We start from the raw sequence: 24503 nt of genomic DNA on the forward strand, positions 1-24503 counted from the left end.
GATGCCTAAAAATGTCATTTTATTGTTGGTGTTTTTTCTTACAAAATTACAAATTAAAAAACTATAAAAAACATAAAAACAAAAGTGAATCTACAACAAAAACAAAAACAATCAAAATTCTCACAAAATTCTAAAGCCTCAATGGAGACTTCTTCTTAATCCAAGTTCCAATGTCTTCTTACATATAATGATAAACTCGTGTATACTCTTCTGCCATAGATGAAAGATGGAAAAGAAGAGGGGAGAGCGTACCAGTAATTTAAAGCTCGTACATGGAGATGGAGAACACATAAATGGAAAAAAACCAAAGATTGAAGGGTTTAAATATTAAAGTTGAAACGTTCCAAGAGAAATAGAAGAGTTTTTGAGTTAAATGTGAAAATTAATTGGATTTAAATATTAAAGGTGAAACRTACAAGAGAAAGGAAAGAGTTTTTGAGTTAAATGTAAACATTAATTTGCAAAATTATTAAGAAAAAAATCAAAATGTGGAAAAAAGAGAAAAATTGGATCTTTGCATCGAGGAGATGCCACGTCAACCTATCATGATTTTGCTTTATAGATATATATAGATATAGATATAGATTATATTATTAGAAATTTATTTAAATTATATCATCAAGCATTGTAATTGACTATTTTTTGAAGATCTCATTTTAGTTATTTCACATTCTTATAAGTTAGGTTTTGTGAAACACAATTTGTTCATCAGTTAGCTTATCAGCTAACAACTAACTTATCAGTTATTAGTTAGCTTAAAAGCTAGTTTGCCAAGCTTAAGGTAGAAAAGATAGAGATTCTAGTTAATACGTTAAATAACTAGAAGGGTACTCGCACAATGCAGCAAGATAAATTTCGATTTTAATGTTTAATTTTTATTCTTTGTCTTTATCAATATAATAGGATTTTATGTGTTTTTGAGAAAACGATGATGTTTTTATTTTTGAATGAAATATGAATTGAAGATAGGATAAAAATTTGAAAATTTTAAATCGATATTAATATCAAATTAACTATTTACTAGTGTTCGTTTTTTTTAGTGTAACTTTTATAATTCATTTTTTATTATAATTTAATTTAGATTTAATAACAGAGTAATTTATTTTTGGTTTAACAATATAATTTTTTATAAAGATAATAATTAAACATTCCGTTAGAACTCAATAATTATCTTAATTATATTTTAGATTTTCTATATTTAAAATGGAGGTTTATCCTGTATTTGATCATGCTTATCCACAATTAGTTACACGAATTCAAACATGGAGCTTTAATAAATTGTACATATACATAATTACTTGTAATCTTGAATTTTAAGTAATATGCATTAATATACAATACAAATTTTAGAGTTTTTCAAATGATTAAACCTCTTTTCTATATTAGATTTTGGTTCAATGAATTATCTATTATATGTCGGTTCATCCAAATTCAAGATTGTCTTTGAGCGTTGGCTTTATGTTGACGTTACAAGTGGATTGGACAACCCCTTATCTGTATTGGGGGCTTCAATAATAGCTTAATTGGAGGCCTACACTCTTTAATGATCCCCTTCAATCACTATCATATATACTACTAATAAACATCTTCAAACATGAAATTGACCAAATATTATAGAGCATAAACAAAAACGTCACATTGACTTTAACAAAACCCCCTTATCGTTGATGGTTTCAGATTAGTCATTTTTCAAAAACCCTGAATTGATCACGCTAGCATGTATAGCCAAGCTGACTTACACTTTCCACCTTCTCCATTCAACTCACAATATGTTTTACCTATTTGACTTTTTGAATTCAAGATGCACAACACTTGGTTTGCTTAATTCCAACGTGCCTAGTTTTCAAATTTGTAGAACTTTCTTTGTTTTTCATACACATGAGGTAGGAATTACTGTTTTTCTTGTAACCATAGGTTTCCTGATCAACTTACGAGCACTGATTAACCTCCCGAGGCTATGATGACTTGGAGTCATTACACGTGAACTTCCATGACCACAAGGATTAAGATTCAAACCCAAGATAAATGAAATTTTCTATTATATCCCTCTAAAATTTAACGAGTACAACATAATCCAAATGGATTGTTGCGTCACAATCCTACAGCAATCCACCCAATTGGCTACCACGTAAGTGTAGGTCAATCAAATGATTTCAATTCGAATAACTAGATATATCAGATTTTAGGAATTATATAAAAAAATAAAATAGAAAGTGAAATAAGTTTTTATATTTWTAAATATGATATTTTAACGATATCCGAATCTTTAAGTCACCCACACAACAAGTCATGAGTTCAAACATTATAAAAGGTAACAATTATATTTATGGGTATGAATATTATATATTTTAAAAATAATATAAAAATTTATTTTTAATCGAATTAAAATTTAAGATCTAATTTTTTTATTTATAATAAAAGATTGACGTGGTCCCCAGTTTTTGTATTTGAATGAAAACCTAACCTTTAGCACCATACAAACTGACGAGCGACTTATTTGCAAAGCTTTCTTCCTGGTTTTTGCCCACCCCGCCTCCCCCATTTTCTCTCACGCACAGAATCAAAATCAAAGCATTCGTTTATCATGGCAACTCTTTGATCAAGAGCAATTAATCCTCTAATCGGAATCTCAGTAAGTCGCATCTTCTCAACCTAAATCTATCTGTTAAGTCAAGTATCACTTTTGCTATGGATTATGTGAATGTGAATCTCTATTTTAGTGAGCAAAAAATCTGGTTAATTTTACCTTTTCTGTAGTCTGATATGATTTAGATATGAAAAATTGTAGAAACTAATGTAGAATATTGGAATCTACTCGTTTTTTCGAATATTGGGATATTCCGCAACGAGGAGATGACGTCTTCTATAGCTTGGTAGTATTCCCAGTTTGCATTACGTTAACTCTGATCGTTTTTTGCAAAACTTCTAGCAGTTTCCGGTCTGAATCATGTTGTGAGGTTTCTAGTTTGTGAAATCTCGAGATATTCGTGAGAAGAATAATCATTGATGCATTGATTTTTGATTATATGATGCATTGGTTGAAGAAATCCAATTTGCAATGAATTTATATGCTACGTCACTGCTTATTAGGTTTATCCGTTTATGTTTCACTTCAATGGATTATGGAATAAGGGATAATTCCAAGTTTTTAGACATATGCTAATTGATTGAGCGATCTCTTGTGGTGTGACTAAATGACATCTTTATGATTATTGAATAATCTGCAGCTGAGATAGTTCTTCAATATCTTGAATTTGGAACAATGACAGATGGCCATGTGTTCAACAACATATCTCTGGGAGGTCGTTGGGGCACTGTGAGTTTTCTTATTTCCTCAAGCTTTCTTCTGTTTTCCCTCTTATCTGTATTATATTGCAATATAGTTTGTAACTAATCTTAGCAAATCGATGCATACCATTTAATAAAAACTGAAACATCTTCTATCAATTTGTATGGAAGCTGTTTTGTTATTTGCCAAAGGGTTTCACCTGATTTGTCCTCAGACTTGATGAATTTTATTAGAGGTATTGGAAGAAGACTTCCTGTTTTCATGTTAGAGTTGTGCAGAACTTCTTTGATATCAGCTTCAATTTAATGTCCATTTGATGGTAACATTAATAGATGCGATGAACTAAACTGTAATATCACTTCTCCTTGCCTTTCTGCATCTTCTTTTCAACTTTGGCAAAAACGTCTCTAGGGTTTTTGTGTTACTAGCATGCTTGCTATGCAATGCAGAATCCAGGTCAGCTTAAAGTTCATTCCGGCGGTATATTGTGGAAGAAACAAGGAGGTGGTAAGGCTGTTGAAGTAGACAAGTCTGATATCCTGGGTCTTACATGGATGAAAATTCCTAGGACGAATCGGCTTGCTGTTGAAATTAAGGATGGTTTGAACTACAGGTTCACTGGTTTCCGTGACCAGGTAGTTTTCTATAATCATTCCTGTATGTATTTTTGTTACATATAGGAAAGTGTAAGTTATTTACTTGTTTGGTCAATAATGATAATATGGTATCCATGATATTTATTTTCATGATCATCTTTTTATTGCCAATTTGAATCTCCGCCTAGGAAGCAGGGGTGCTTCTAATAATTTAATTGGGTGTTTATGGCCGGTATGGAAGGTGCATGACCCGTGCGGTGTTGACCACAGATAGAAGGGGGATACAAAAATTGGGAAAAATGTGAGGGCCCTTTTTTGGGGGAGACATAAATATCCGAAGTAAAACTTGATGCTTATGGTTACAGACAACACAATAAATTCTTTTTCTTTGATAGTTTGGACTAGTATGAGAGCACTAGATAAAAGTAAAAACACAAAAAGGCTTCAGCTTAGGTTTGTGTTTTTTTTATAAATATAATTGATGTATGAATTCCAGAAATTATAACATGCCTTTGCATGGTAGTACAAGATAATTTGCTTCACATATATTTGGTGTTTACCATGGATGTGGAATTTCGTACCTTAATTTAGTTTTTATAATTTAACCTCTATAGCTGGTTACCCATGGTCCACTTTTATATAAACAGATCGGTGCGTATCCTTGTCTCTTGTGACATGATCTTGCCATATTTACGAAAGATATATAACTTTATCTACTATATTTGGGAACAAAAATTACGATTTATTAGCTTTTAGGTCTCTTCTAATTTATTACTCTTTTTGATTCAGTTCAGTAGAATTTTATAGGCATCCGTGTCCTTATAATAGTGTTCTATTGTTATTGCAGGATGTCATTAGCCTGACCAACTTTTTTCAGAACTCTTGTGGGTTAACAACAGGAGAAAAGCAGCTTTCTGTTAGTGGGAAAAACTGGGGAGAAGTTGATTTAAAAGGTTCAGACAACCTTTGCTGTGTCATTTTTAACTTATCCTAAACTTGTTTGTTTTCTGTTGGCTGCTCATGTAAAATCTCCAAAATAGCATATTGTGGAGCTACATGCATTTAGTAATATTCCGGTGTAATGACTCGATAACTACAACGACAAACATTTTATCCAAAAGTAGTTGGAAATCAACTAAGGATACCTCTGTGGAGATTATATGGTTTACTGAGCTGGTTAATTTGTTATTCATTCTTTGTCTATGATCATTTAGTATTTTTCTTTCTGAAAATTTTCAGGCAATATGCTGTCTTTTAATGTTGGTTCGAAGCAAGCATTTGAAGTCTCCTTAGCTGATGTGTCGCAGACACAACTTCAAGGAAAGAATGACGTCATATTGGAATTCCATGTGGATGACACAACTGGTGCAAACGAGGTCCCTCTTTGTTAATAAGTTTTCATTTCCTTCTCTTGGATGATTCATGGTATATTGTATGTGTACGTTTATGATACTAGGCTTGAAGTCTATAACGATTTTGGCATTTTTTAAAATATAATGCAGAAAGATTCATTGATGGAGATAAGTTTTCACATACCAAATAATAATACACAGTTTGTTGGTGATGAAAACCGTCCACCTGCACAGGTTTGATCGTCTGGATTTCTTCATTGTATTCTTGATGTGTAGCATCGTTCTAGTCTCAGGCTTGTTTCCCATCAGGTATTCCGTGAGAAAATAATATCAATGGCTGATGTTGGTGCTGGAGGTGAGGAGGCCGTAGTTACATTTGAGGGCATTGCGATTCTTACTCCAAGGTGGGTTCTTGGCATCATTGTTATCATTCTGGTGGTTTAGATAATCAAATTTATGCAATGCCTCTCTCTCTTGCAGGGGTCGATACAATGTTGAACTTCATCTATCTTTTTTGCGGCTGCAAGGGCAAGCCAATGATTTCAAAATTCAATTCGGCAGCGTTGTTCGTGTTTTCGTACTGCCAAAGGTTTGTCTTTTGCTTTCTTCTCACCAGAATAAATGAACTTTTTTGTGCCTTGTTGAATAGTTCTAGAATTATGGGCTGCAGCATGATTGATATGTAACTGTAGTTCATTTTTTCTGGAACAAATTTCTGAATGACCTTATTCATAATTCAAAATTTTCCTGTCATAGTGCAGTCAAACCAACCCCATACGTTTGTTGTTGTTACCCTTGATCCACCAATCCGCAAAGGCCAAACTATGTATCCACATATAGTATTGCAGGTCTGTTTCTCTGCTCCAGTTATAATTATATTAGCTTTTTGGGATGAAGTGTATTTAATTGTGTTATAATATATATGCCATCTCACTCATGACATTTCATTTTGTATTTTACATATTGGTGAGAGTTTGTTATTCACTAACGAACTCTCTCTCTTTTCATTATTGTATAAACTGGAAAGAAACTCTTGCTATTGCTATTGGAAATACACAAAAAGTTACCTTTCATTCATCTTTGCTAAATTTTCTACACTTTCGTCGTATCAGAGAACAATTCTTCCTCTTCTGTCAGCAGATTCTCTTCTTCAGTATGACTGAAAAACAGATTGTTACTCCTCCAACTTTAGCCCAATTACCTATCACCAATATTACCAATTCTGTTTCCATTCAATTGAATGGAGGCAATTACTTGGTATGGAAACATCAAATGACCACTGTACTTGAACTCCAGCATCAAGGAAATTCATCACCAGCGATGTAGCAGCTCCGCCAACTGAGTCTTCATCAGAGATGACAGAGTGGAAAATACTGGATGGCTATGTCAGCTCATGCATCAAAGCTGCACTCCATCTTTTCGTTGCTCACGTCGCCATTGGTATCTCAAGCTCTTTGACACATTTTAATTTACAACAGGCCTTTTGCCTGAAAAACCTACCTCTGAAATCAACTTCAAATGATTTCACAAGGTGAACTTGTTGTTGATGCCTATTGTAATACTGTCAACAAAAATTCAGAATCCTTAGCTGCTATAGGTGACCCTGTTCTAGACTCAGATCTTGTCATTCATATTCTAAATGATTTCAGAGTATTTTTTTAATTACAACTGAGTACGATTTTTGACCATTCTGGAGTTGAGATCCAAGCTATTAATCCATGAACAAATGCTAACAGTCTAGAGTTGAGAATCCAACCATTTTGGAGTTGGTCATCTGTCATCCTCCATCTTACAATAGCTTTGTTTACCACATATAATATATTCCCACGCCATGCATGTAACAGTTTTAAAAACACTATATTAACTTTATTACCTGGTTTAACTCATAGTGAGTCCCTTGTGAATCATACATTTAGATATTTGGGGGATTTCCCTTGTCATTTCTTGATGTGGATATCATTACTCTATTACCTTTTATTGATGATATTAGTCGTTTCACTTGGTTATACACTCTTCATAGTCGATCCCATGCCATTCTGAAAACATATTCTCCACTAAAATAGAACATTTTCAATGTAGAGTTCGTAAATTAATTTATGGTAATTTTGAGCAATTCCTTTTAAGCTCCGACATTTCCTATAGAATTTCCTGTCCCTACTAAAAAAATGGAGTAGCCGGGCACTAAAAACGTCATTTACCTGCATTGGCACTTTTCCTTCTTTCTCAAACTCACTTACCCCATTCTTTCTGGCTTGATGCTTACTCCACTGCTGCTTTTCTTATTAACTATTTGCCTTCTCCCAATCTTTATCATAACCCTCCCTATGAACTCTTTTTTCATGCTAACCAGATTGCATCCTTCTTCGCAGCTTTTGGTTGCTTATGCTATCCAATCTTATGCTATCAAACTATCTCCATTTGTTGCTTGCATTTTTCCTTGGATATAGCTCCAATCACAAAGGTTATCTTCTCCTTCCGTACCTGTATCTCGTCCATCTCGTGTCCTCCTCTCTCTGACTCTTTACCTCATTCAACCTCCTTTTCTGCTTCATATCCTCCACATGCTCATTCTATGATTACCCAAATTCATGATCATACCTGTACGTCTAAAGCTTTCCTGATATGTTCTTTACCATGCTTTTTTATTCTTTCTATATGGAACCCACAACCTTTTCTCAGGATAGTAAGAGTCCGACATGGTGTAGTGCGATGCTTGCTGAAATTTCTGCTTTATTCTTTATTCAGACTTGGCTTTTGGTTCCACCAGCCTTACATGCTAATCTTGTAGTCTCCAAGTAGGTCAATCGGCTTGAGCTAAATACTTGATGGTACAGTCAGTCATCACAAAGCTCAATTAGTTACCAAGGGATTTTTACACACTAAAGGCATTGATTTTCTGAGATGTTCAGTCCTGATCTTCATTCGGCTGCAGTTAAGCCTATACTTCGCTATCTCAAGGGAACAAGCAAGCATGAACTTCGAACTTCTTACTTGAAAATCTTCAAATCTTTCTCTCCACGCCTATTCTGATTCTATGCATGCCTATGCTGATGCGGACTGGGGAGGCTCTCTTGATGATAGCACTGTAGCTGTTTGTACTGTAATTTTCTTCTTGGTGGGGAAATTTGATCAGATAGAGCTCTGAGAAGCAACATAAGATTGCTTGATATGCCATGTCATTCGGGATATGTGGTCTTGCATTTTGCTATTTTGTATTCTAGATACTGTTAGACTTTGTTATCCACTAACAAACTCCCTCTTCTTTCATTATTGTTAAGGCGATTAGGCAACACTTGCTCCTGCTATAAAAAATAGATAGAAAGGTTACCTTTCATTCTTCTTTGCTAAATTTCCTACACTTTCATATTGTATGTTTATTGTGTGCCACAGTTTGAAACGGATTATGTGGTGGAAAGCACCTTGACTATGAACGAAGATTTATTTGCTACCAAGTACAAGGACAAGTTAGAGCCATCTTATAAGGTACTTTGAAATTAGTCTTGGACTTTTAGCTGTGACCGGACGAAATAGCTAGTTTATAGGGGTTTTTTATGAGTTCCATTACACCAATTTTGGCTGTGCAGTTTTATTTTTAGATTGTCTTCAAATTAACAGGGACTCATTCATGAAGTGTTCACCATGGTATTGAGAGGCTTGTCTGGCACAAAACTCACTAGACCCGGAAAATTTCGTAGTTGTCAGGATGGTTATGCCGTAAAATCATCCTTAAAAGCTGAAGATGGTGTCCTTTATCCACTTGAAAAGAGCTTTTTCTTTCTCCCAAAGCCTCCTACTCTTATTTTATATGATGAGGTATTACGTTAAATTTCTGTGATCATAGTGGTACAATTTAATGCTTTTAATTTGTCTTTAGTTAACTGATTCATAAGTTCTGTCAACTTGACTTGCTTTGGTTTTTAATTTAGATTGATTATGTCGAATTTGAAAGACATGCTGCCGGAGGATCAAATATGCATTACTTTGATCTTCTTATTAGACTGAAGACAGAACAAGAACATCTTTTCCGGAACATTCAGAGAAATGAATATCATAATCTCTTCGATTTCATCAAGTCAGTATAGTTTGCATCTTTTGGAAGTTGGTTGAGGCTGTGAGAAAACAATCACTGACTTCCCCATCTAAATGATGCAGTTCAAAAGGTCTTAAGATCATGAATCTGGGCGGTGCCAAAACCACAGATGGTGTTGCAGCCGTGCTACAAGATGAGGATGATGATAATGTTGATCCGCATCTTGAGCGGATAAAGAATGAAGCTGGTGGAGATGACAGTGATGAGGAGGTAAACTTATCTTTCTTCATCTCTTTTCGGGCAGGACAGATGCAATCCCTTCTGATATTTTCGTATACAAAATGATGAAAAGGATTCATATCCAATAAACAATGTGTACTTCTGTTATCATTTTTCCTTTCAGATAGGAGCTCTTGGAAAGGCAGGACTAGTATCGCAAAATAGGGGAGGGTTTCATAGTTAGAGGAGTCCGGAGGTAGAGGTTGGGAGATAGAGTTAGTAAGTTAGATTATGGGTGTACGGTTTCTTTAAATCTGTTGTTCCTTTCTTTTATGTTAATGTTTGAGAGAAACCTGGCCTTCGATCTGTCAATCCTTTTTCTGATATTATTTCTAAATCATTAAAAATACGATGTTTTTCTCTTAACCAGTTCTTTTAAAACTTTATCATATCTGCCTTTTTCTCCTTTTGTCACACTTTTCACAAGCCGAGGGTCTCCATGGAAACAACCTCTTTAGTATTTGAGGTAGAGGTCAAGTTTGAGTACATCTTACCCTCCCCAGACTGCACCTCTGGGTGGGATGTATGGTTTGGTTTGGTTTGGTTTGTTTATTTGTTCGTCATTTTTTGGGTGTGCATATCACGTACTGAACCAGGGGGAATTATGCAGGACGAGGATTTTGTTGCTGACAAAGATGATGGAGGCTCACCTACTGATGATTCTGGGGGAGACGATTCTGATGCTAGCGGAAGTGGAGACGAAAAGGAGGCAAGTAGTGCGGTTTTGATTTCACTCCCTGTTACACATTCTAGATAAATATGTTACAACATTCATGATGAATAACACGTCCATATTCTTGATGAATATGCCATGTGTCGTGCTCTAAGCGATTCTTGGGTTTCTAATGAAACCTACCCCACACATTTTATATCGATTAAATTGATTAAAAATTATCAATATAGTAAGATTTTACATGTAAATTATTAAAAGGAAAATGTAAGGTTTATTCATTTAATGATAGGGTTTTATTTTAAAGTAAATAAAAAATTGGAGAAAATAGTAAATAATACTTCAAGCTCCCTCTTGATGATTCTTTTTTTATATATAGATATAGATATAGATTCTATTGAATCTAACATTTTATATTTCAGAAACCTGTGAAGAAGGAAATGAAGAAAGAACCTACTACTTCTAAAGCATCTTCAAGTAAGAAGAGAACCAAAGGCAGTGAAGATGATGGGCCAAAGAAGAGAAAACAGAAGAAGAAAAAAGACCCGAATGCACCAAAGAGAGCTATGAGTGGTTTTATGTTCTTCTCACAGACTGAAAGAGAGGTTGGTGCACACATTTATATATTTTGCAAGTTGTTATGTGTCCTTTTATCCTTCTCTACATATACATATACATATACATATACAGACGAAGGATCGTGTGAGAATAGGAGTTAAGGTGAGAAGCATAAGAAGGGTTCTGGACCTTGATTACTTTTAATCTCAATCCCACCCCATGAATTGCGCTTCTCACGGGAATTGATCCGGTACATCTCGGTGTATCTCATTAGCAATTAGGATTAATCCAAGAGTGGACATCCTTTCTCACTGGGACCTACATCTACATCTACATCTACATGTACATCTACATGTACATGTACATGATGAGTATACCTAAATATTCATGATTATTATTGATCATGAAGATGAAGTGAGTTCTAGAAAATCGTATCTGAGAATTTTTTTATTAAACTTCTAGAGTCGAGTTGCCCTTCCTTGGAGAAGGCTTGCTAGGTGGTCCAACAGGTGCCGATTGGGTTGCCGCTGGGTGTCCTGATCTCACCCAAATTATGTGACACGTCATTATAGTATGTTTCGAGTGTTATGGGTTAGATTAATGAACTTACCATAGCGTATTACATGTGTCATGATTTCTCATTCACATGTGTTCAACTTCAGAATGTGAAGAAAGACAACCCTGGTATTGCATTTCAAGAAATCGGGAGGGTTCTTGGTGAACGATGGAACAAGTTATCAGGTTTTGTAACCTTCACACTTTATTTTTCATACATTTATATATTTCTGAATACTGCTGAAGCCTCATTTTTGTGGAGGGTCTTAGGGTTCTAATTTGATATACACTCCCATATGATATTGAAACGGCCCCTCCACAAGGGGCGGGAGGGGGCAAACCATATGCATAAGGAGCTAACAGTGCCTATAGGATTCGAATTCGACAAGTCTTACTGAAAAAAGTTTGACATGTATAATGTGTTTTGTAGCTGGGGAGAAGGAACCATACGAAGCGAAGGCTCAGGCAGACAAGAAGCGATACCGAGATGAACTCAGCGGCTACAAACCACCACCACCACCAACAAACTCAGGCAATGGATCCGACACCGCCTAAATGTGTAACGCCTCCATTGAACCGTTTTTGTTTTCCGTTTTGAATTCATTTATGCTTTACAGATTTTGTTTTAAAAGAACAAACTTAGAGATGAATTTCAAGAACAGGAAACAACCAAAATGCTAGAAACCCAATTTTGTTTTGGTCATTTTTCACTCACATTTTTGCATCATCTTTACCAAGTTGTTACAATCATGAGTTGACTCGCCAAACAAAACTAAGTGTGAATGCTTGCAGTTGAGTTGACTCGGTAAAAACTAAACCTAACAGATCCAGTAAATACGAAAAAAAAATACTCTCTTTCCCTAGCATTTTTGCATCTTCTTTACCAAATTGTTACAATCACGAGTTGACTCACCAAACAGAACTAATGTGTGAATGCTTGCAGTTGAGTTGACTCTATCAAACCAAATTGTGAGACAAATAAAAACTAGTGAAACAAGAAAATACTATCTTCAACCCTATTTTCTCATCATCTTTACCAAGTTGTTACAAACACCACGAGTTGACTCAGCAACAAAACTTAAATGATCCAGCATAAGTGGAGCTGACATAGCAAAATCAAATCAAACGGACCCAATAAATCTCATATGTAAATCAAACGGACCCAATAAATCTCATATGTAAATCAAACGGACCCAATAAATCTCATGTAGGCTGACAAAAACTAGTGAAATAACTATGAATACCAAGAAAATTTAAACTCCCACGAGTCATGCTTCGAGTTATATAGATGCCATTGACGGTAAACAACCATCGACAGTTTGAGCCACATCTGTAATGATCCCTCATGTAATCATACGCATCGAAATGAATTTGCAACATAACGCCTGTCTCCCACCATGAGTTGCAATAAAATAATGTGGTTTTCGAAAAGTTTGGTTTAAACCTCCACTCCATCGATTGACCATATAAAAGTGTACGTCGTCCCAAATCATCATCTAATGACCGGCAATGAATAACCATCGACTTATCGTATTCAATCAAGTTGGTAACTTGTACCATAGTTTTGCCGCTTGCTACACAGATTAAGGTGGCCGTTAGCATTGCTGCCATGATCACGACCAACGAGCCACCACCTGCCGTCATGCTCCGCCTCATTATGGGTAAAAATGGATGTGATTTAACCTCTGTTATTTTGGCTTTGGTTTATACATATGCTCATTGTTCAGTAATGTGGATTTGATAAATCAATTCGTCATTAGTTTTCATAAATTCCCAGCATTACTATTTTGAAGTTTTGCCGTATTGGAATTTGGAGAGTTTCTAACACTTTTAATGAGAGTTAAATATAAACCAAAATATCAAATCATTTGTAAAGTATCTTTTGAAAGAACGTTTTGCAATAAACATGACTAGGCTGTTTGACAGTTGTTGAATGATTTGATGCAGAATGATTAAACGGTTAGAATGATTAAGAAGCTCTCATAATATATTACAAAATGAAATATAATTGTTTGATAATTGTTTACAATGAAATTTGGGAGCTTAATGGTTAAGTGGTTAAGAGAGACACATGAAATAAAATCATTCAGAAGGTTTTAGAACCATTAAGAATTTTTTTTTTGTCAAGCAAGATTAACCTCTTAACGATTTAGATGTTGCCTCTTAATGAAACTATTAAGAGGTAAATATGTAGCAGTCTGTGCATGCGCTTGTCAAAGCTAGGGGTGTAAATGATGCGAGTCGAGATCGAGTATCACTATGCTCGACTCGAACTCGAACTCGAAACCCTATTTCCAAGCTTGAACTCCACTAGAAAACTCGCGAATAGTAAAAATCAAAGCTCGACTCTAACTCAATAACTATTTCTCAAGCTCGAGCTCGAACTCGAATCAAGCTTGAACTAAGCTCAAATTAAGCTCGAACCCATTTAATGCATAACAATAATAGAAGTTCGAAATAAATTTAAAATACCAGCAAATTAAATCCGGAAAATTAAGAGTTTACAATCAAATTACAAAATAAAATCATAACTACTTGTAACTTACAACCAAAATCAAAACAAAGTTGAGAAAAATACAATATTAAAACCAAGTACTAATAAATCCATCAACAAATCAAAACGGATCTTATTTCAATTCAATTCCCGGGTTTCATGAATGGCACTTGAATGAATATTTCCTTTGTTGTTCTTCGTTCTCCTACAATAAAAACAAAAACAAATTAGCATACATGATAAAAGTAAAGATAAATAACTTAACATATTTACACATTTACCTAATTCTTCCTTTTCACTCCATGGAGTGATCTACACCAATCACCCGTGCACATCAACATTTGTATCATTTTTGGAGCAATAGAAGCTCTATAAGGATCTATTACACGATCACCAGCACTAAAAGGTTGCCTTCGAAGCCATAGTAGTGATAGGAACAGACAATATATTTGCAGCCATTCTAGATAAATTTGGAACTTGTTTGATTGTTCCTTCCACCAAACTAAGATATTAAATTTGTAGTCTTAACTAAAGAAATACCCCTCTTCTAGATACATATCAAGATTAGATTTCATACGAGTTGCCGATGTCTCCCCACTAAAATACATGGAACAATAGAAAAAGAAAACATTCTCATAAGATAAACCATTAGATCTATCATTTCCTTCATGAGTATTTGATCCAAATTCACATTCTCCACTTTCGTCCCCAATAGAAGAAGAAAACATTCTCACATATTCATCAAAAAGCTCATACATCACCTCTTTGACTTTACTGATATTATCCCAAGGTACACTTAAAGGAAACATTTTAGGCCATGCAATCTCTATAGCCCTCATTTTCAATCTAGGGTCTAACACGGTCCCTATTGACATTAGCATCTTACATTCCCCCCAATATTTATCAAAATCTCTCTTTCATGTGGTTTACCATACTTTTAACAAAATCATCATTCGATTGAGATTGTTTATCCAACATAACTTTAATTCTTTGTACTTCAGCAAGAAACAAGTTAGAAGTTGGATATTCAGAACCATATATTGAGTTAGTAGCATCTTTAAATACTTTCAATATATCAAGCAATTTTACCCCACTCCTCTTCATTATGACAAGAAGTATAATTACGATCATGCAAAGCATATCGAGGAAATACCTATCTAAACTTGATGGCACAATCAAGCATGTTGTATGTTAAATTCCAACGTGTCTTGCATTCAAGAACTGACTTTCGATGATTCATGTTGTATTGGCTTACAAGTACACCAAAACGCTTAAGATCTGCATCACTTGAGTTTAAGTAATCAACGATATCATGGACTTTCACAATAATGTTCTTCACTTGTTAAAGCCCATGTTGAACCATAATGTTAAGAATGTGGGGACAACATCAGACATGAAACAATTTTCCACCGCAAAATAAGCCACCCATTTGATTCAAAATTATCCTTCAAAATTGCAATACAAAATCATTTGCAAATGCATTGTCCACAGAAATTGTGAAAACCTAACACGAATACACAAAGATTAAGCTTTATTAGTACACAAATCATAAATAAAATAAATACACATATATGCACTAATTTATTAACCAAATTAGAACTTACTTTGTCCTCAATTTCCCACTCCCTTAGGCATGTTAAGATGCAATCAGCTACATTCGCACCTTTATGTGGAGGAGGCAAATGAACAAAGTTAATCACCCTCTTTTGAAGCTTCCAATCAAGATCCACAAAATGAGCGGTAATACCAAATATTCAATTTTTGTGGCTTTGACTTCAACGAAATGTAGTCAAACTTACTCGTTCCACTTTCTTGAACAAATTTTGCTTTTTCTTCCCAAACTCATAGACTTTGAAAGAGTCTGCTTTAATAGTAACTCGGGGTACACGGTTCCATTCAGGTATTCCCCTTTTCATCATTAAATTAAACCCTTCCTCCTCAACAATACTGAAAGGATGCTCATGCACAATGATCCAATGGGCTATCCCGTCTCGCATCTTTAACATGTAAAGTTTACCATTATGTAAAGCAATAACAAATCCATGTTGATTTGTACGAGTACTTGAATCAGATGGCAAAAAATTAATCAATTTTTGTTGTCTCACGTGTTTCGCTTTCATAACACAAGATTCCAAATGTCGGGCATATGGGTAGTGCTCTTAGATTTCAAAAGAAAAAAGGGAGTTTTTAAATACTTGCACCTTACTTTCCTTTGATTTTTGTATCATTTCAAGATCAAAAAATTCATCCCATACTTTTGATCTCTTGGTCTTTTAGAGTTATGAAAAGGGTTATTATCAGTCTCAGCATCTTTATTTGTGGTGTTAGGGGAGGAGTCACGAGGCTCTTCATTAACATCCATGGACACGTTCTTCCATTCATTTGATTCTCATTCATCTACATTCACATAAAAATCTTCATTTGCAGCACCAACCGCCGTGGAAAATACTTGTGGTCCACTAGACATCTCTAGAATTGTAAATGCATATTTAAACATAAAAACGAAGCATTAATCAGATTCCTTACAAACATAAACATTAATTAGATTCCTTACAAACATATCTAGAAATATAAATGCATGCATATTTAAATAAACTTAAACTCCAAATAGAAACAAATTATATAATCAGATTCCAACTAAAAACGAGTAGCCTTAAGAGATTCCAACTAAAGACAAGTAACCAAATTATTCAAATCCGAACTTAAAGTTAGTCAGATTCGAACTAAAAAAGTAAGAAAATTAAAAACAGAAGCATATTACATTCTAACTTGAAACGAAAAACTAAAAAAGAAGCAAACTAAGGGGCTGTTTACCAACACTTACCCGGGTAATTGCTTACTGGCAAAATTTAAAACCATCAATTACTTACCGGGTAAGATTTTAGTCTACCAAAACGGTATCGTATGCAACAACTAACCTGGTGAGTGCTAACCTTGGTAAGAATCGTCGTCGTCACTTATCGGGTAAGACTCTCAGTTCTTGTATTCGCTCTTACCGGGTAAGATTCTTGGTCCTTGTCATATTGATTCAATAAGGTAATGTGACTTGGTAAGCATTTACCCGGATAAGAGTTTGGTAAACGGCCCCTAACTTGAAACAAAAAACTAAAAACGGATTATATAATCAGATTCTAACATAAAATTAAAAATTAAAAACATTAGTATTAGTCCCTTACAATGGGCTTGTGAGAAAACGAGAGGGAGGCTGAGAGGAAATCGAGGTATGAGAAAACGTGTGAGAGGGAGGTCGTCGCTGGTGTGTGACTGTGGGAGAGGATGATCGTCGGTGCGTGAGAAATAAGTCGCCGGCGTGTGCTGTGGGAGACGAAGGTCGTCGGCATGTGATGAGGGGAGACAAAGGTCGTCGGCGTGTGAGAAATAGACCGTCGCCGGCGTATGACTGTGGGAGAGGAGGGTCGTCGGGGTGTTTGAGAAGGCTTCTAATTTGGCTCGGCCGTGGCAGGCAAAGGAGAGGGAGGCGCTCCTAGGTCTAATGTTCTAAACTTCTAAATTTTCTATTAAAACTTGAGAGTGGAGATTTTGTTCTGTGAATAATGACTTAATGAGGCGCCGAGATTTATGTTAGATTTTTTCCTTTTTTTATATAAAAAATCCAATTTATTTTTTATTTTTTTATTTTGTAAGGTATGGTTATAAATTGTGAAATATTATATATATTTTGTTACGTCACTTACTTTTAAGTTCTTAATTTTAGTTTATTATCTTATTTTATATATTAATTAATTGTTATTAATATTTTATATTGTATATTTTATAAACTATGTTATAAAATTAATTATATAAAAATTATATTCGAGTATCTCACGAGCTTATCGAGTCGAGTATCAGATAGCTCGGCTCGACTCGTTAGTATGTCGAGTCGAGCCTATTCGAGACGAGTATTGAACAAGTTTTGACCGAGTCGATCTCGAGTAGCTCGCGAGTTGTCTCGTCTCATTTATACCCCTAGTCAAAGCATCTTGATGAGAGGAGTTCTTGAAAGCTTCAATCAGATTAAATGTAGATGCATTACAATTATGTGTGACAACAGATCATCAATTAAGTTTTCTAGAAATCCGGTTTTTCATGGAAGGACCAAGAACATCAAAGTAAAATTTCACTTCTTGCGTGAGTTGGTTAAAAATAGGGAGATCAAGCTTAATTACTGTGACACGAAGGAACAAGTTGCTGTTATAATGACGAAGCCTGTGAAGCTTGAAACATTTCAAAAACTTCGTGACATGCTTGGTGTTTGAATGTTGCAGTTACAAATTGAGTCACCTGCTAGAAGCTTAGTTTGGGGGAGGAATTGTTAACGGGCAGCTGACTTGGCAGATATGATTTAGTCTTCTAATAAAGCTCCTACCTTGTAGGGTAGAACTTTTCAATTCACGTATCAGTAGTTAGTGTATTTTTCTGCTTCTTTGGCTCTTTATGTTTTATGTACGCTCTATTTAATGAGCCCTTATTTTGATCAATAAAGTATTAAAGCAGTTTGATCAACTCTGTTGTTTACTTAAAAGTTATTCCAGTTAATAGATAGATATGGGAGGTGAAGAAAACCTTGGTGAACTGAAACTCGCCAGCACCATTATGGTCGGAGATAGTACCACCAAAGAGTGGTTGTTACAGGTGGGATAATGGATTTACGGGAGTCTCACCTCTATCTAAGCAAATGTAGTTTTTATGCCGAAGATAATGGGAGAGAGATGGTTCGGTTATAGATATGGTGGCAAAGTACGTTGGTTCAGATCTGAATTTTGTGCTAGAGATAAGGGGGAGAGATGGACGTCGACCCTTTGTGCCAGAGATGAGATGCCAATGAGGGTCATTCGTTATCATTGCAGTGTGGGGGAGAATGATTTCGTCGGAGATGTTGTAAGGGCGCGGTTCATAGACAGGAGTGGAGGTAGGACGCCAGAGGAGATGAAAAATTTGTGGTTGGCGTGTTTTTCTCACCAAAGGGGAGGGGGAGGAGAAAGACAGGGAGAGTGGTCGATAGTGGTTGGGGGAACTCTTTCAAGGGTGTCCGGTGATTCATCATCCCGACGATTTTGTCCCTGTGATTGTCTACACACACACACACACACACACACACACATATATATATATATATATATATATATCAGAGATTACGTAATAGGTCTCTAAAGTTTGATGGTTTTTTGTAAAAACAAGAAAATTAAGAAAACATGTAAAATGACTAAAATACGCATTATCAAATTGGACTTAACGGTAAAAGTTAATGACCGTTAGGAGGAGTGACAAAAATCATTGAGGGGTGTCAAACGTGAAGGACAAATATGTTAAAATGAAGTTGAGGGATGAAAACTATTGAAATTGACAAACATTAAGGACCAAAAGTGAACTTTACTCTAATTTTGAAATAGAGTAGATTACAGATTTGGTCCTTTATCTTCCTTTATTATAAAAAAATCTTCCACATATGCAGTTTCTTATGGATTGGTCCCTCACACTAACCATCCAACTTGTTTGTTAACTGTGAGGGTAAATTCGTCTTTTTAGCATTTGTTTTCCTTATTTTACCATTTTTTAAACCACGGGGACAAAATATATAATTTACTCTAAATTGGTACAACAATTTCATCCCAAAATAATGTCGACCCTCCTTTCTCTCTCACAGCACACCATCGGCCACCTCTTGCCGACCACCTCCTGTCGGCACTTATCTCCTTTGCCTCACTCTCTAAATCTGTCTCCATCGCACCTATCTCTCCTATTCTCTCTCTGTGTGTAAACCTATTGTGAAATCAAACCACCACCAGATTGCATCCCATCACCACCATCAAATCTGTGAAATCAAACCCATATCTCCTTGTTAATTCATCTTCTGATGCCAATTCAAATTAGATATCCATTGTCTTGCTAGATGACTGGGCAAGAGTCCATTGCCTACAAGGAGCCCAATCTAAAAGTAATCATATCTTCTACACTGTAGTTTTCAGATTCGAATATTCACCTATTTATGTACATATACCGCCCTGAAACCAATTGTGCTAGCACTAGGCTAATCCATTAACGCTATTAGATAAATACGGGCATCCAAATTATTCTTCCTGGACTTCTGCACTAACCACTATTCTATCAAAAATATATTCTATCTTCCAAAATCTAATAGGATTCAAAAGACTTCTGCTAATCCCTTTAAGCTTCCTCACCTATCATTTTTGTTTAAATTGAACGTGTTAAAGCATTTATTTACTATAAAACATTGAAATTTTGAATTATTTCTCAAGCATTCAATACACATCCTCTCACATTTCAAGAGCTGAAACCCTCCTCCAAAAAGAGATTGATTAGGAGTCATTTATGTTATTTGTTGTCATCATTTACAAGTGATTTTTTTTCCTGTGCGAGTTTAATTCGATTATAAACAGCTTTATTGAATGCATGTGTTCAGTTGCGGAGCCACCTTATAGCCACAAGGGGCCAACGCTCCCCTTGGAACTTCTATAGATTTTGTTGTTGATATAGACTCAAAGTTTATTACCCCTCAAAACTTTGTTTATTTATACTTAACTATTATTTTTCTTCTTTTAAAATGCCAAAAAGTTTCAGAGTTTTGTTAAATAAAACAGTTGTTTCCGATATTTTTCATGTACTTTCAAAAGGTTTTACTTTTTTATATGTTTATCGAAACTTGTAAACACATCTTGTGTTTGTTTATGTAAATATAGACATAATTATATTGTTTAACTGTTCTTTTTTAACAACTATTATCTATAGACAAGTATTTATAAAAATATCTTTTAAACATTAAAATCGTAAATTTTCTTAACGTTTCCAAGCTCCTCCTACATAAACGTTTTGCCTCCACCCCTGCTTGTGTTTTAACATAAAAAAACACGTTATAGCGGATCAATGTTTTGAAAAAAAGATATCAAATTTAACCACATTAATTAAAATGTTATAATATTAATATAAAGAATAAAGATTGAGATCTCAATTCACATGAAATTTTTCCTAAGATTTGGTAGCCATGATGATGGCTTTGTTTGTTTTTGTACATATGATAAGAAATATGAAATAGTTTTCAATTTTTAAGATCTAAAACATTACATTTGCTACAAAAACTTGCATCATGACTTGCTTTGCCTAACAAACTTGGAATTTGTTCTAATCGGATTTTATCGAGATCGATCTTTATCAAGTTTTTTTTTCAGTTGGTAACTAATATAAAAGGGAAGTAAGGGTCGTTTACTAAACGTTTACTTGGTAAGTACTTACCGAGTAATTTTCCTTATCTGATGAATATGACAAGAGTTAAAAATCTTACTCGGTAAGAGCAATGATAAAGATGGAGAGTTTTACTCGGTAACTGAAGGTGACGACCCTTACCCAGATAAGTGCTTAGCGGGTAAATTGTTGCATATGCTACCATTTTAATGTATTACAATCTTACCTAGTAAAATAAATTATAATGCTAGACTCCTAACGGTAAGTGCTTACCGAATAAGCATTTAGGTAAACGGCCCCTAAGTCTATATTTAAATCATGATTGTTTAATTAAGATTTTTTTAATTAACATTACGAGTCATTCAAACCCCAGAATTACGTTCAGATCATTATGAGTTGAGTTATAATTGTTAAGTTAATAAAACAATGTAACTTTTTATATATAATAAAATATTTGATAGTTGATTAATAATTAACCAATTTTACTAAGGGTCCGTTTACCTAAACATTTACTCGGTAAATGTTTATCGGTAAAAATCAACACTATTGTTTACTTACCAAGTAAGATTTGAGTCCATCAAAACGACATTATATGTAATAAATTATTCGGTAAGCGCAAACCATGGTAATAGTCGTCATTCACTTACAGGGTAAGACTTTCGGTCCTTGATTTTGCTCTTACCGGGTAAGATTCTTGGTTCTTGTCATATTCATCCGATAAGTTAATATGATTTGGTAAATATTTATTCAGGTAAGCATTTGATAAACGACCCTAACTAATATTTATTTATTTTCTGATATTATTTTGAGTTTGTATCAAAGACGTTCCCCCTGAAGTCTGAACTAGGGCCATATATATACTACTCATGGTGACAGTCTCATTGAAAACTTCCATCGCCAAATTAGAGTTTGGTGAGAGAGGGAGAGAGAGAATGGAAGCTACATACTTGGTGGTCATGATGACACTACTCGCCGGCGTCGTCATCTCCTGCCCTCCGTCGGACCGGGGAGCATTGTTGGCTTTCAAGTCCGCCCTGACCGACCCTTACTTGGGCATTTTTAACACCTGGACCGGCTCCGACTGCTGCACCGGCTGGTACGGTATCAGCTGCGATCCAACTGAAGGCCGGGTCAATGACATTATCCTACGTGGCGAGTCGGAACACACGTTGTTTGCGGTAGCCGGCCGAACCGGTTTCATGTCCGGTTCACTTTCACCTTCCCTGTGTTCGCTTGACCGGCTCACTACTCTAATCGTCGCAGACTGGAAGGGTATATCCGGCGAGATTCCGGCGTGTATCACTTCACTCCCTCGCCTCCGCATCCTAGACCTCGTCGGAAACCAGATCACCGGCGAAATCCCCGTTGACATTGGAAATCTCGGAAAACTCACTGTTCTCAATGTTGCTGATAACAACATCACTGGCAATATACCTCAATCAATCGTAAGCCTCGGGAATCTCATGCATCTGGACCTCAGAAACAACCGAATCTCCGGTGAAATTCCGGCGAATCTCGGCAAGCTCTCGATGATGAGCAGAATTTTACTGAAACAAAACGAACTTACCGGAAGTATCCCGACTTCGATCACCAGCATCTACCGTCTGGCTGACTTAGATCTGTCAATGAATCAAATCTCTGGTTCAATTCCTGCTCAACTAGGATCAATGCCGGTTCTTTCTACACTCAACTTAGACAGCAACCAACTCTCTGGGGAGATTCCGGGATGTCTACTAAGAAGCAATGGTTTAAACATAATGAATCTAAGCCATAACGCTCTCGAAGGCTACTTGCCGGATGTTTTTAGTTCGACAACGTACTTCTCCATGCTAGATTTATCGTTCAACGAATTGAAAGGGTCTATACCTGCATCTTTAGCTTTTGCAAGGTATATCGGACATCTGGACCTGAGCAACAACCACCTCTGTGGCGAAATTCCGGTGGGATTCCCGTTCGATCACTTAGAAGCGTCGTCGTTCTCCGACAATGATTGCCTCTGCGGTGCGCCTCTCATGCGAGTTTGTTAACGGCGTCGTTTGAGGTTCGGTTTGGTTGATCACGGTTTGTGTATTGGCATTTGGAAACCCGCGTATATCAATAGATTTAACCCAATAGGACATAAATAAAAGGAAATTACAGTTTCACCCTTGTGTATGTTCTTGTCCTCTCATTAGTTATAAAAATTAATTTATTACGAAATGGGTATTTTTCTTTGATGTTGTTTGAGTTGGTTTTGTTAAGTGAAATCATGTCTCTTTTATTCTAGCCAACTAATTAATATATTGTGGCATGGCAAATCTAGCAAAGATCTTCCTTGTGTTCGTTTCGGCTCCTGAACAAAAACGGGAAATAGAGGTGTTAACCATTCGATTATTTTAACAAGATATCTGAGCTCGTTTATTTCGAGCTAAAGCCTAATGATTTTTGAGTTAGAGCTTGATGATTCTTGAGTACGAGTTGATCTTGTATACAAAATAAAGTTCGTTTAACTTACATATATATTCAAATTTATAACACCAATGTTCAGCTGGGGGTTGAAATTTGATTAAAATCTTTGAGCTGAGTTGAACCAAGCTATAGAAGGATACGCTTTTTCAAGGCCAACATGTTCATATGTTCATAAATCATACCATCAAAATATAAAAATTTCAAGCTTGATTGAATCGACCTTGAGTTTGCTTCCGTGAACGAGCTTATAAAGCTTCAATTTTATGTAACAATGTATAGTTGCTTGAGCTCGAACATCGAAATGTTATTCGAGCTTAAGCACTATTGTGAAAGAATTTGTTCAAGTGAGTTGAGCTCAAACATGATATTATTTTCTCGAGTCAAACTCGAACAAACTGCTACTCGATTTGTTTCGACTCGTTGACACCCCTAGTTGTAACTCGCCCATGGTGGGGTAGTTGAAGTCGACTTTCGTTTGGTTGATGTTGAAGTTCATGATTGGCTTATAAGCCAGTCGAATAAAATGATGCGATTGAGTTGTTAAACTTGTCGCTTCGATTTCCAAGCCTTCTCAAGGTCCAATGTTCTTGTCATTAAATCAGTCTTTTAGTATGATGCATATTTGAACTGGTTCCGGATAAAAATAACGTTTTTTTTTGCATTTATGAACATGTCGTCAATAAAACAACTTCCCGAAACTACGATACTAGTTTGGATAGTTAAAGCATCCCGAGTCATTGTGGCTAAAAACTCAAAAGGGTCCATCTTGTCCCTATATGTCTTGCCATCACTTTAAAATATCGACTATCGTTTTTAATATATTTGTATCAACATATTAGTAATTCGACTAAAATTGATGATGATCTTGAACGTTTACTGTATGTACAACTTACAAAAATATTAGATTTTTTAACATTTGATGATTGCGAAACGAAACTCTATGTACCACTAATTTCTTCTCGAGCCGAATATCCGTCTTCATATATAATAAATAATTCTTTAAAGATATTTTAAAATATATCAAAACTACGTTTA

At 35.4% G+C, this 24503-nt stretch overlaps 3 protein-coding genes across 4 annotated transcripts; 2 read left to right on the forward strand and 1 right to left on the reverse strand.

The window, feature by feature from the left end:
• Positions 1–2483: 2483 nt before the first annotated feature.
• On the forward strand, positions 2484–12035 carry LOC112523169 (FACT complex subunit SSRP1-like). 2 transcript variants are annotated; one of them, XM_025132654.1, is made up of 17 exons: positions 2484–2632; positions 3228–3316; positions 3739–3924; positions 4733–4838; positions 5125–5261; positions 5388–5471; positions 5547–5641; positions 5718–5826; positions 5999–6085; positions 8628–8720; positions 8853–9050; positions 9164–9309; positions 9390–9537; positions 10157–10255; positions 10639–10821; positions 11437–11515; positions 11760–12035. In XM_025132654.1, exons 2-17 carry the CDS (start codon positions 3263–3265, stop codon positions 11882–11884), a joined length of 1929 nt encoding a protein of 642 aa, XP_024988422.1. In that variant the 5' UTR covers positions 2484–2632; positions 3228–3262; the 3' UTR covers positions 11885–12035. The 2 variants fall into 2 exon arrangements, with proteins under 2 accessions (XP_024988422.1, XP_024988423.1); XM_025132655.1 differs by lacking the exon at positions 2484–2632 and adding an exon at positions 3568–3638 and having other exon boundaries at positions 3235–3316.
• A 497-nt stretch (positions 12036–12532) lies between these two features.
• On the reverse strand, positions 12533–12973 carry LOC112523697 (S-protein homolog 29-like). Its single transcript, XM_025133382.1, has one exon. The coding sequence runs from the start codon at positions 12971–12973 to the stop codon at positions 12533–12535; it is 441 nt and encodes a 146-aa protein (XP_024989150.1).
• Positions 12974–21952: 8979 nt separating this feature from the next.
• On the forward strand, positions 21953–23047 carry LOC112523629 (DNA damage-repair/toleration protein DRT100-like). The gene has a single exon (XM_025133299.1). It carries the CDS (start codon positions 21953–21955, stop codon positions 23045–23047), a length of 1095 nt encoding a protein of 364 aa, XP_024989067.1.
• The last annotated feature ends 1456 nt before the right edge of the window (positions 23048–24503 follow it).

The sequence above is a fragment of the Cynara cardunculus genome (assembly GCF_001531365.2).
Source record: "Cynara cardunculus var. scolymus isolate 2C chromosome LG 12, CcrdV1, whole genome shotgun sequence".
NCBI lineage: Eukaryota > Viridiplantae > Streptophyta > Magnoliopsida > Asterales > Asteraceae > Cynara > Cynara cardunculus.

Bases quoted from the DNA above. Each gene is read 5' to 3' on its own strand.
- LOC112523169 (XM_025132654.1), top strand. From the start codon at position 3,263: ATGACAGATGGCCATGTGTTCAACAACATATCTCTGGGAGGTCGTTGG. The intron at 8,721-8,852 runs GTACTTTGAAAT...TCAAATTAACAG, and splicing joins AGTTAGAGCCATCTTATAAG to GGACTCATTCATGAAGTGTT. The intron at 9,051-9,163 runs GTATTACGTTAA...TTTTTAATTTAG, and splicing joins CTCTTATTTTATATGATGAG to ATTGATTATGTCGAATTTGA.
- LOC112523629 (XM_025133299.1), top strand. From the start codon at position 21,953: ATGGAAGCTACATACTTGGTGGTCATGATGACACTACTCGCCGGCGTC.
- LOC112523697 (XM_025133382.1), bottom strand. From the start codon at position 12,973: ATGACGGCAGGTGGTGGCTCGTTGGTCGTGATCATGGCAGCAATGCTA.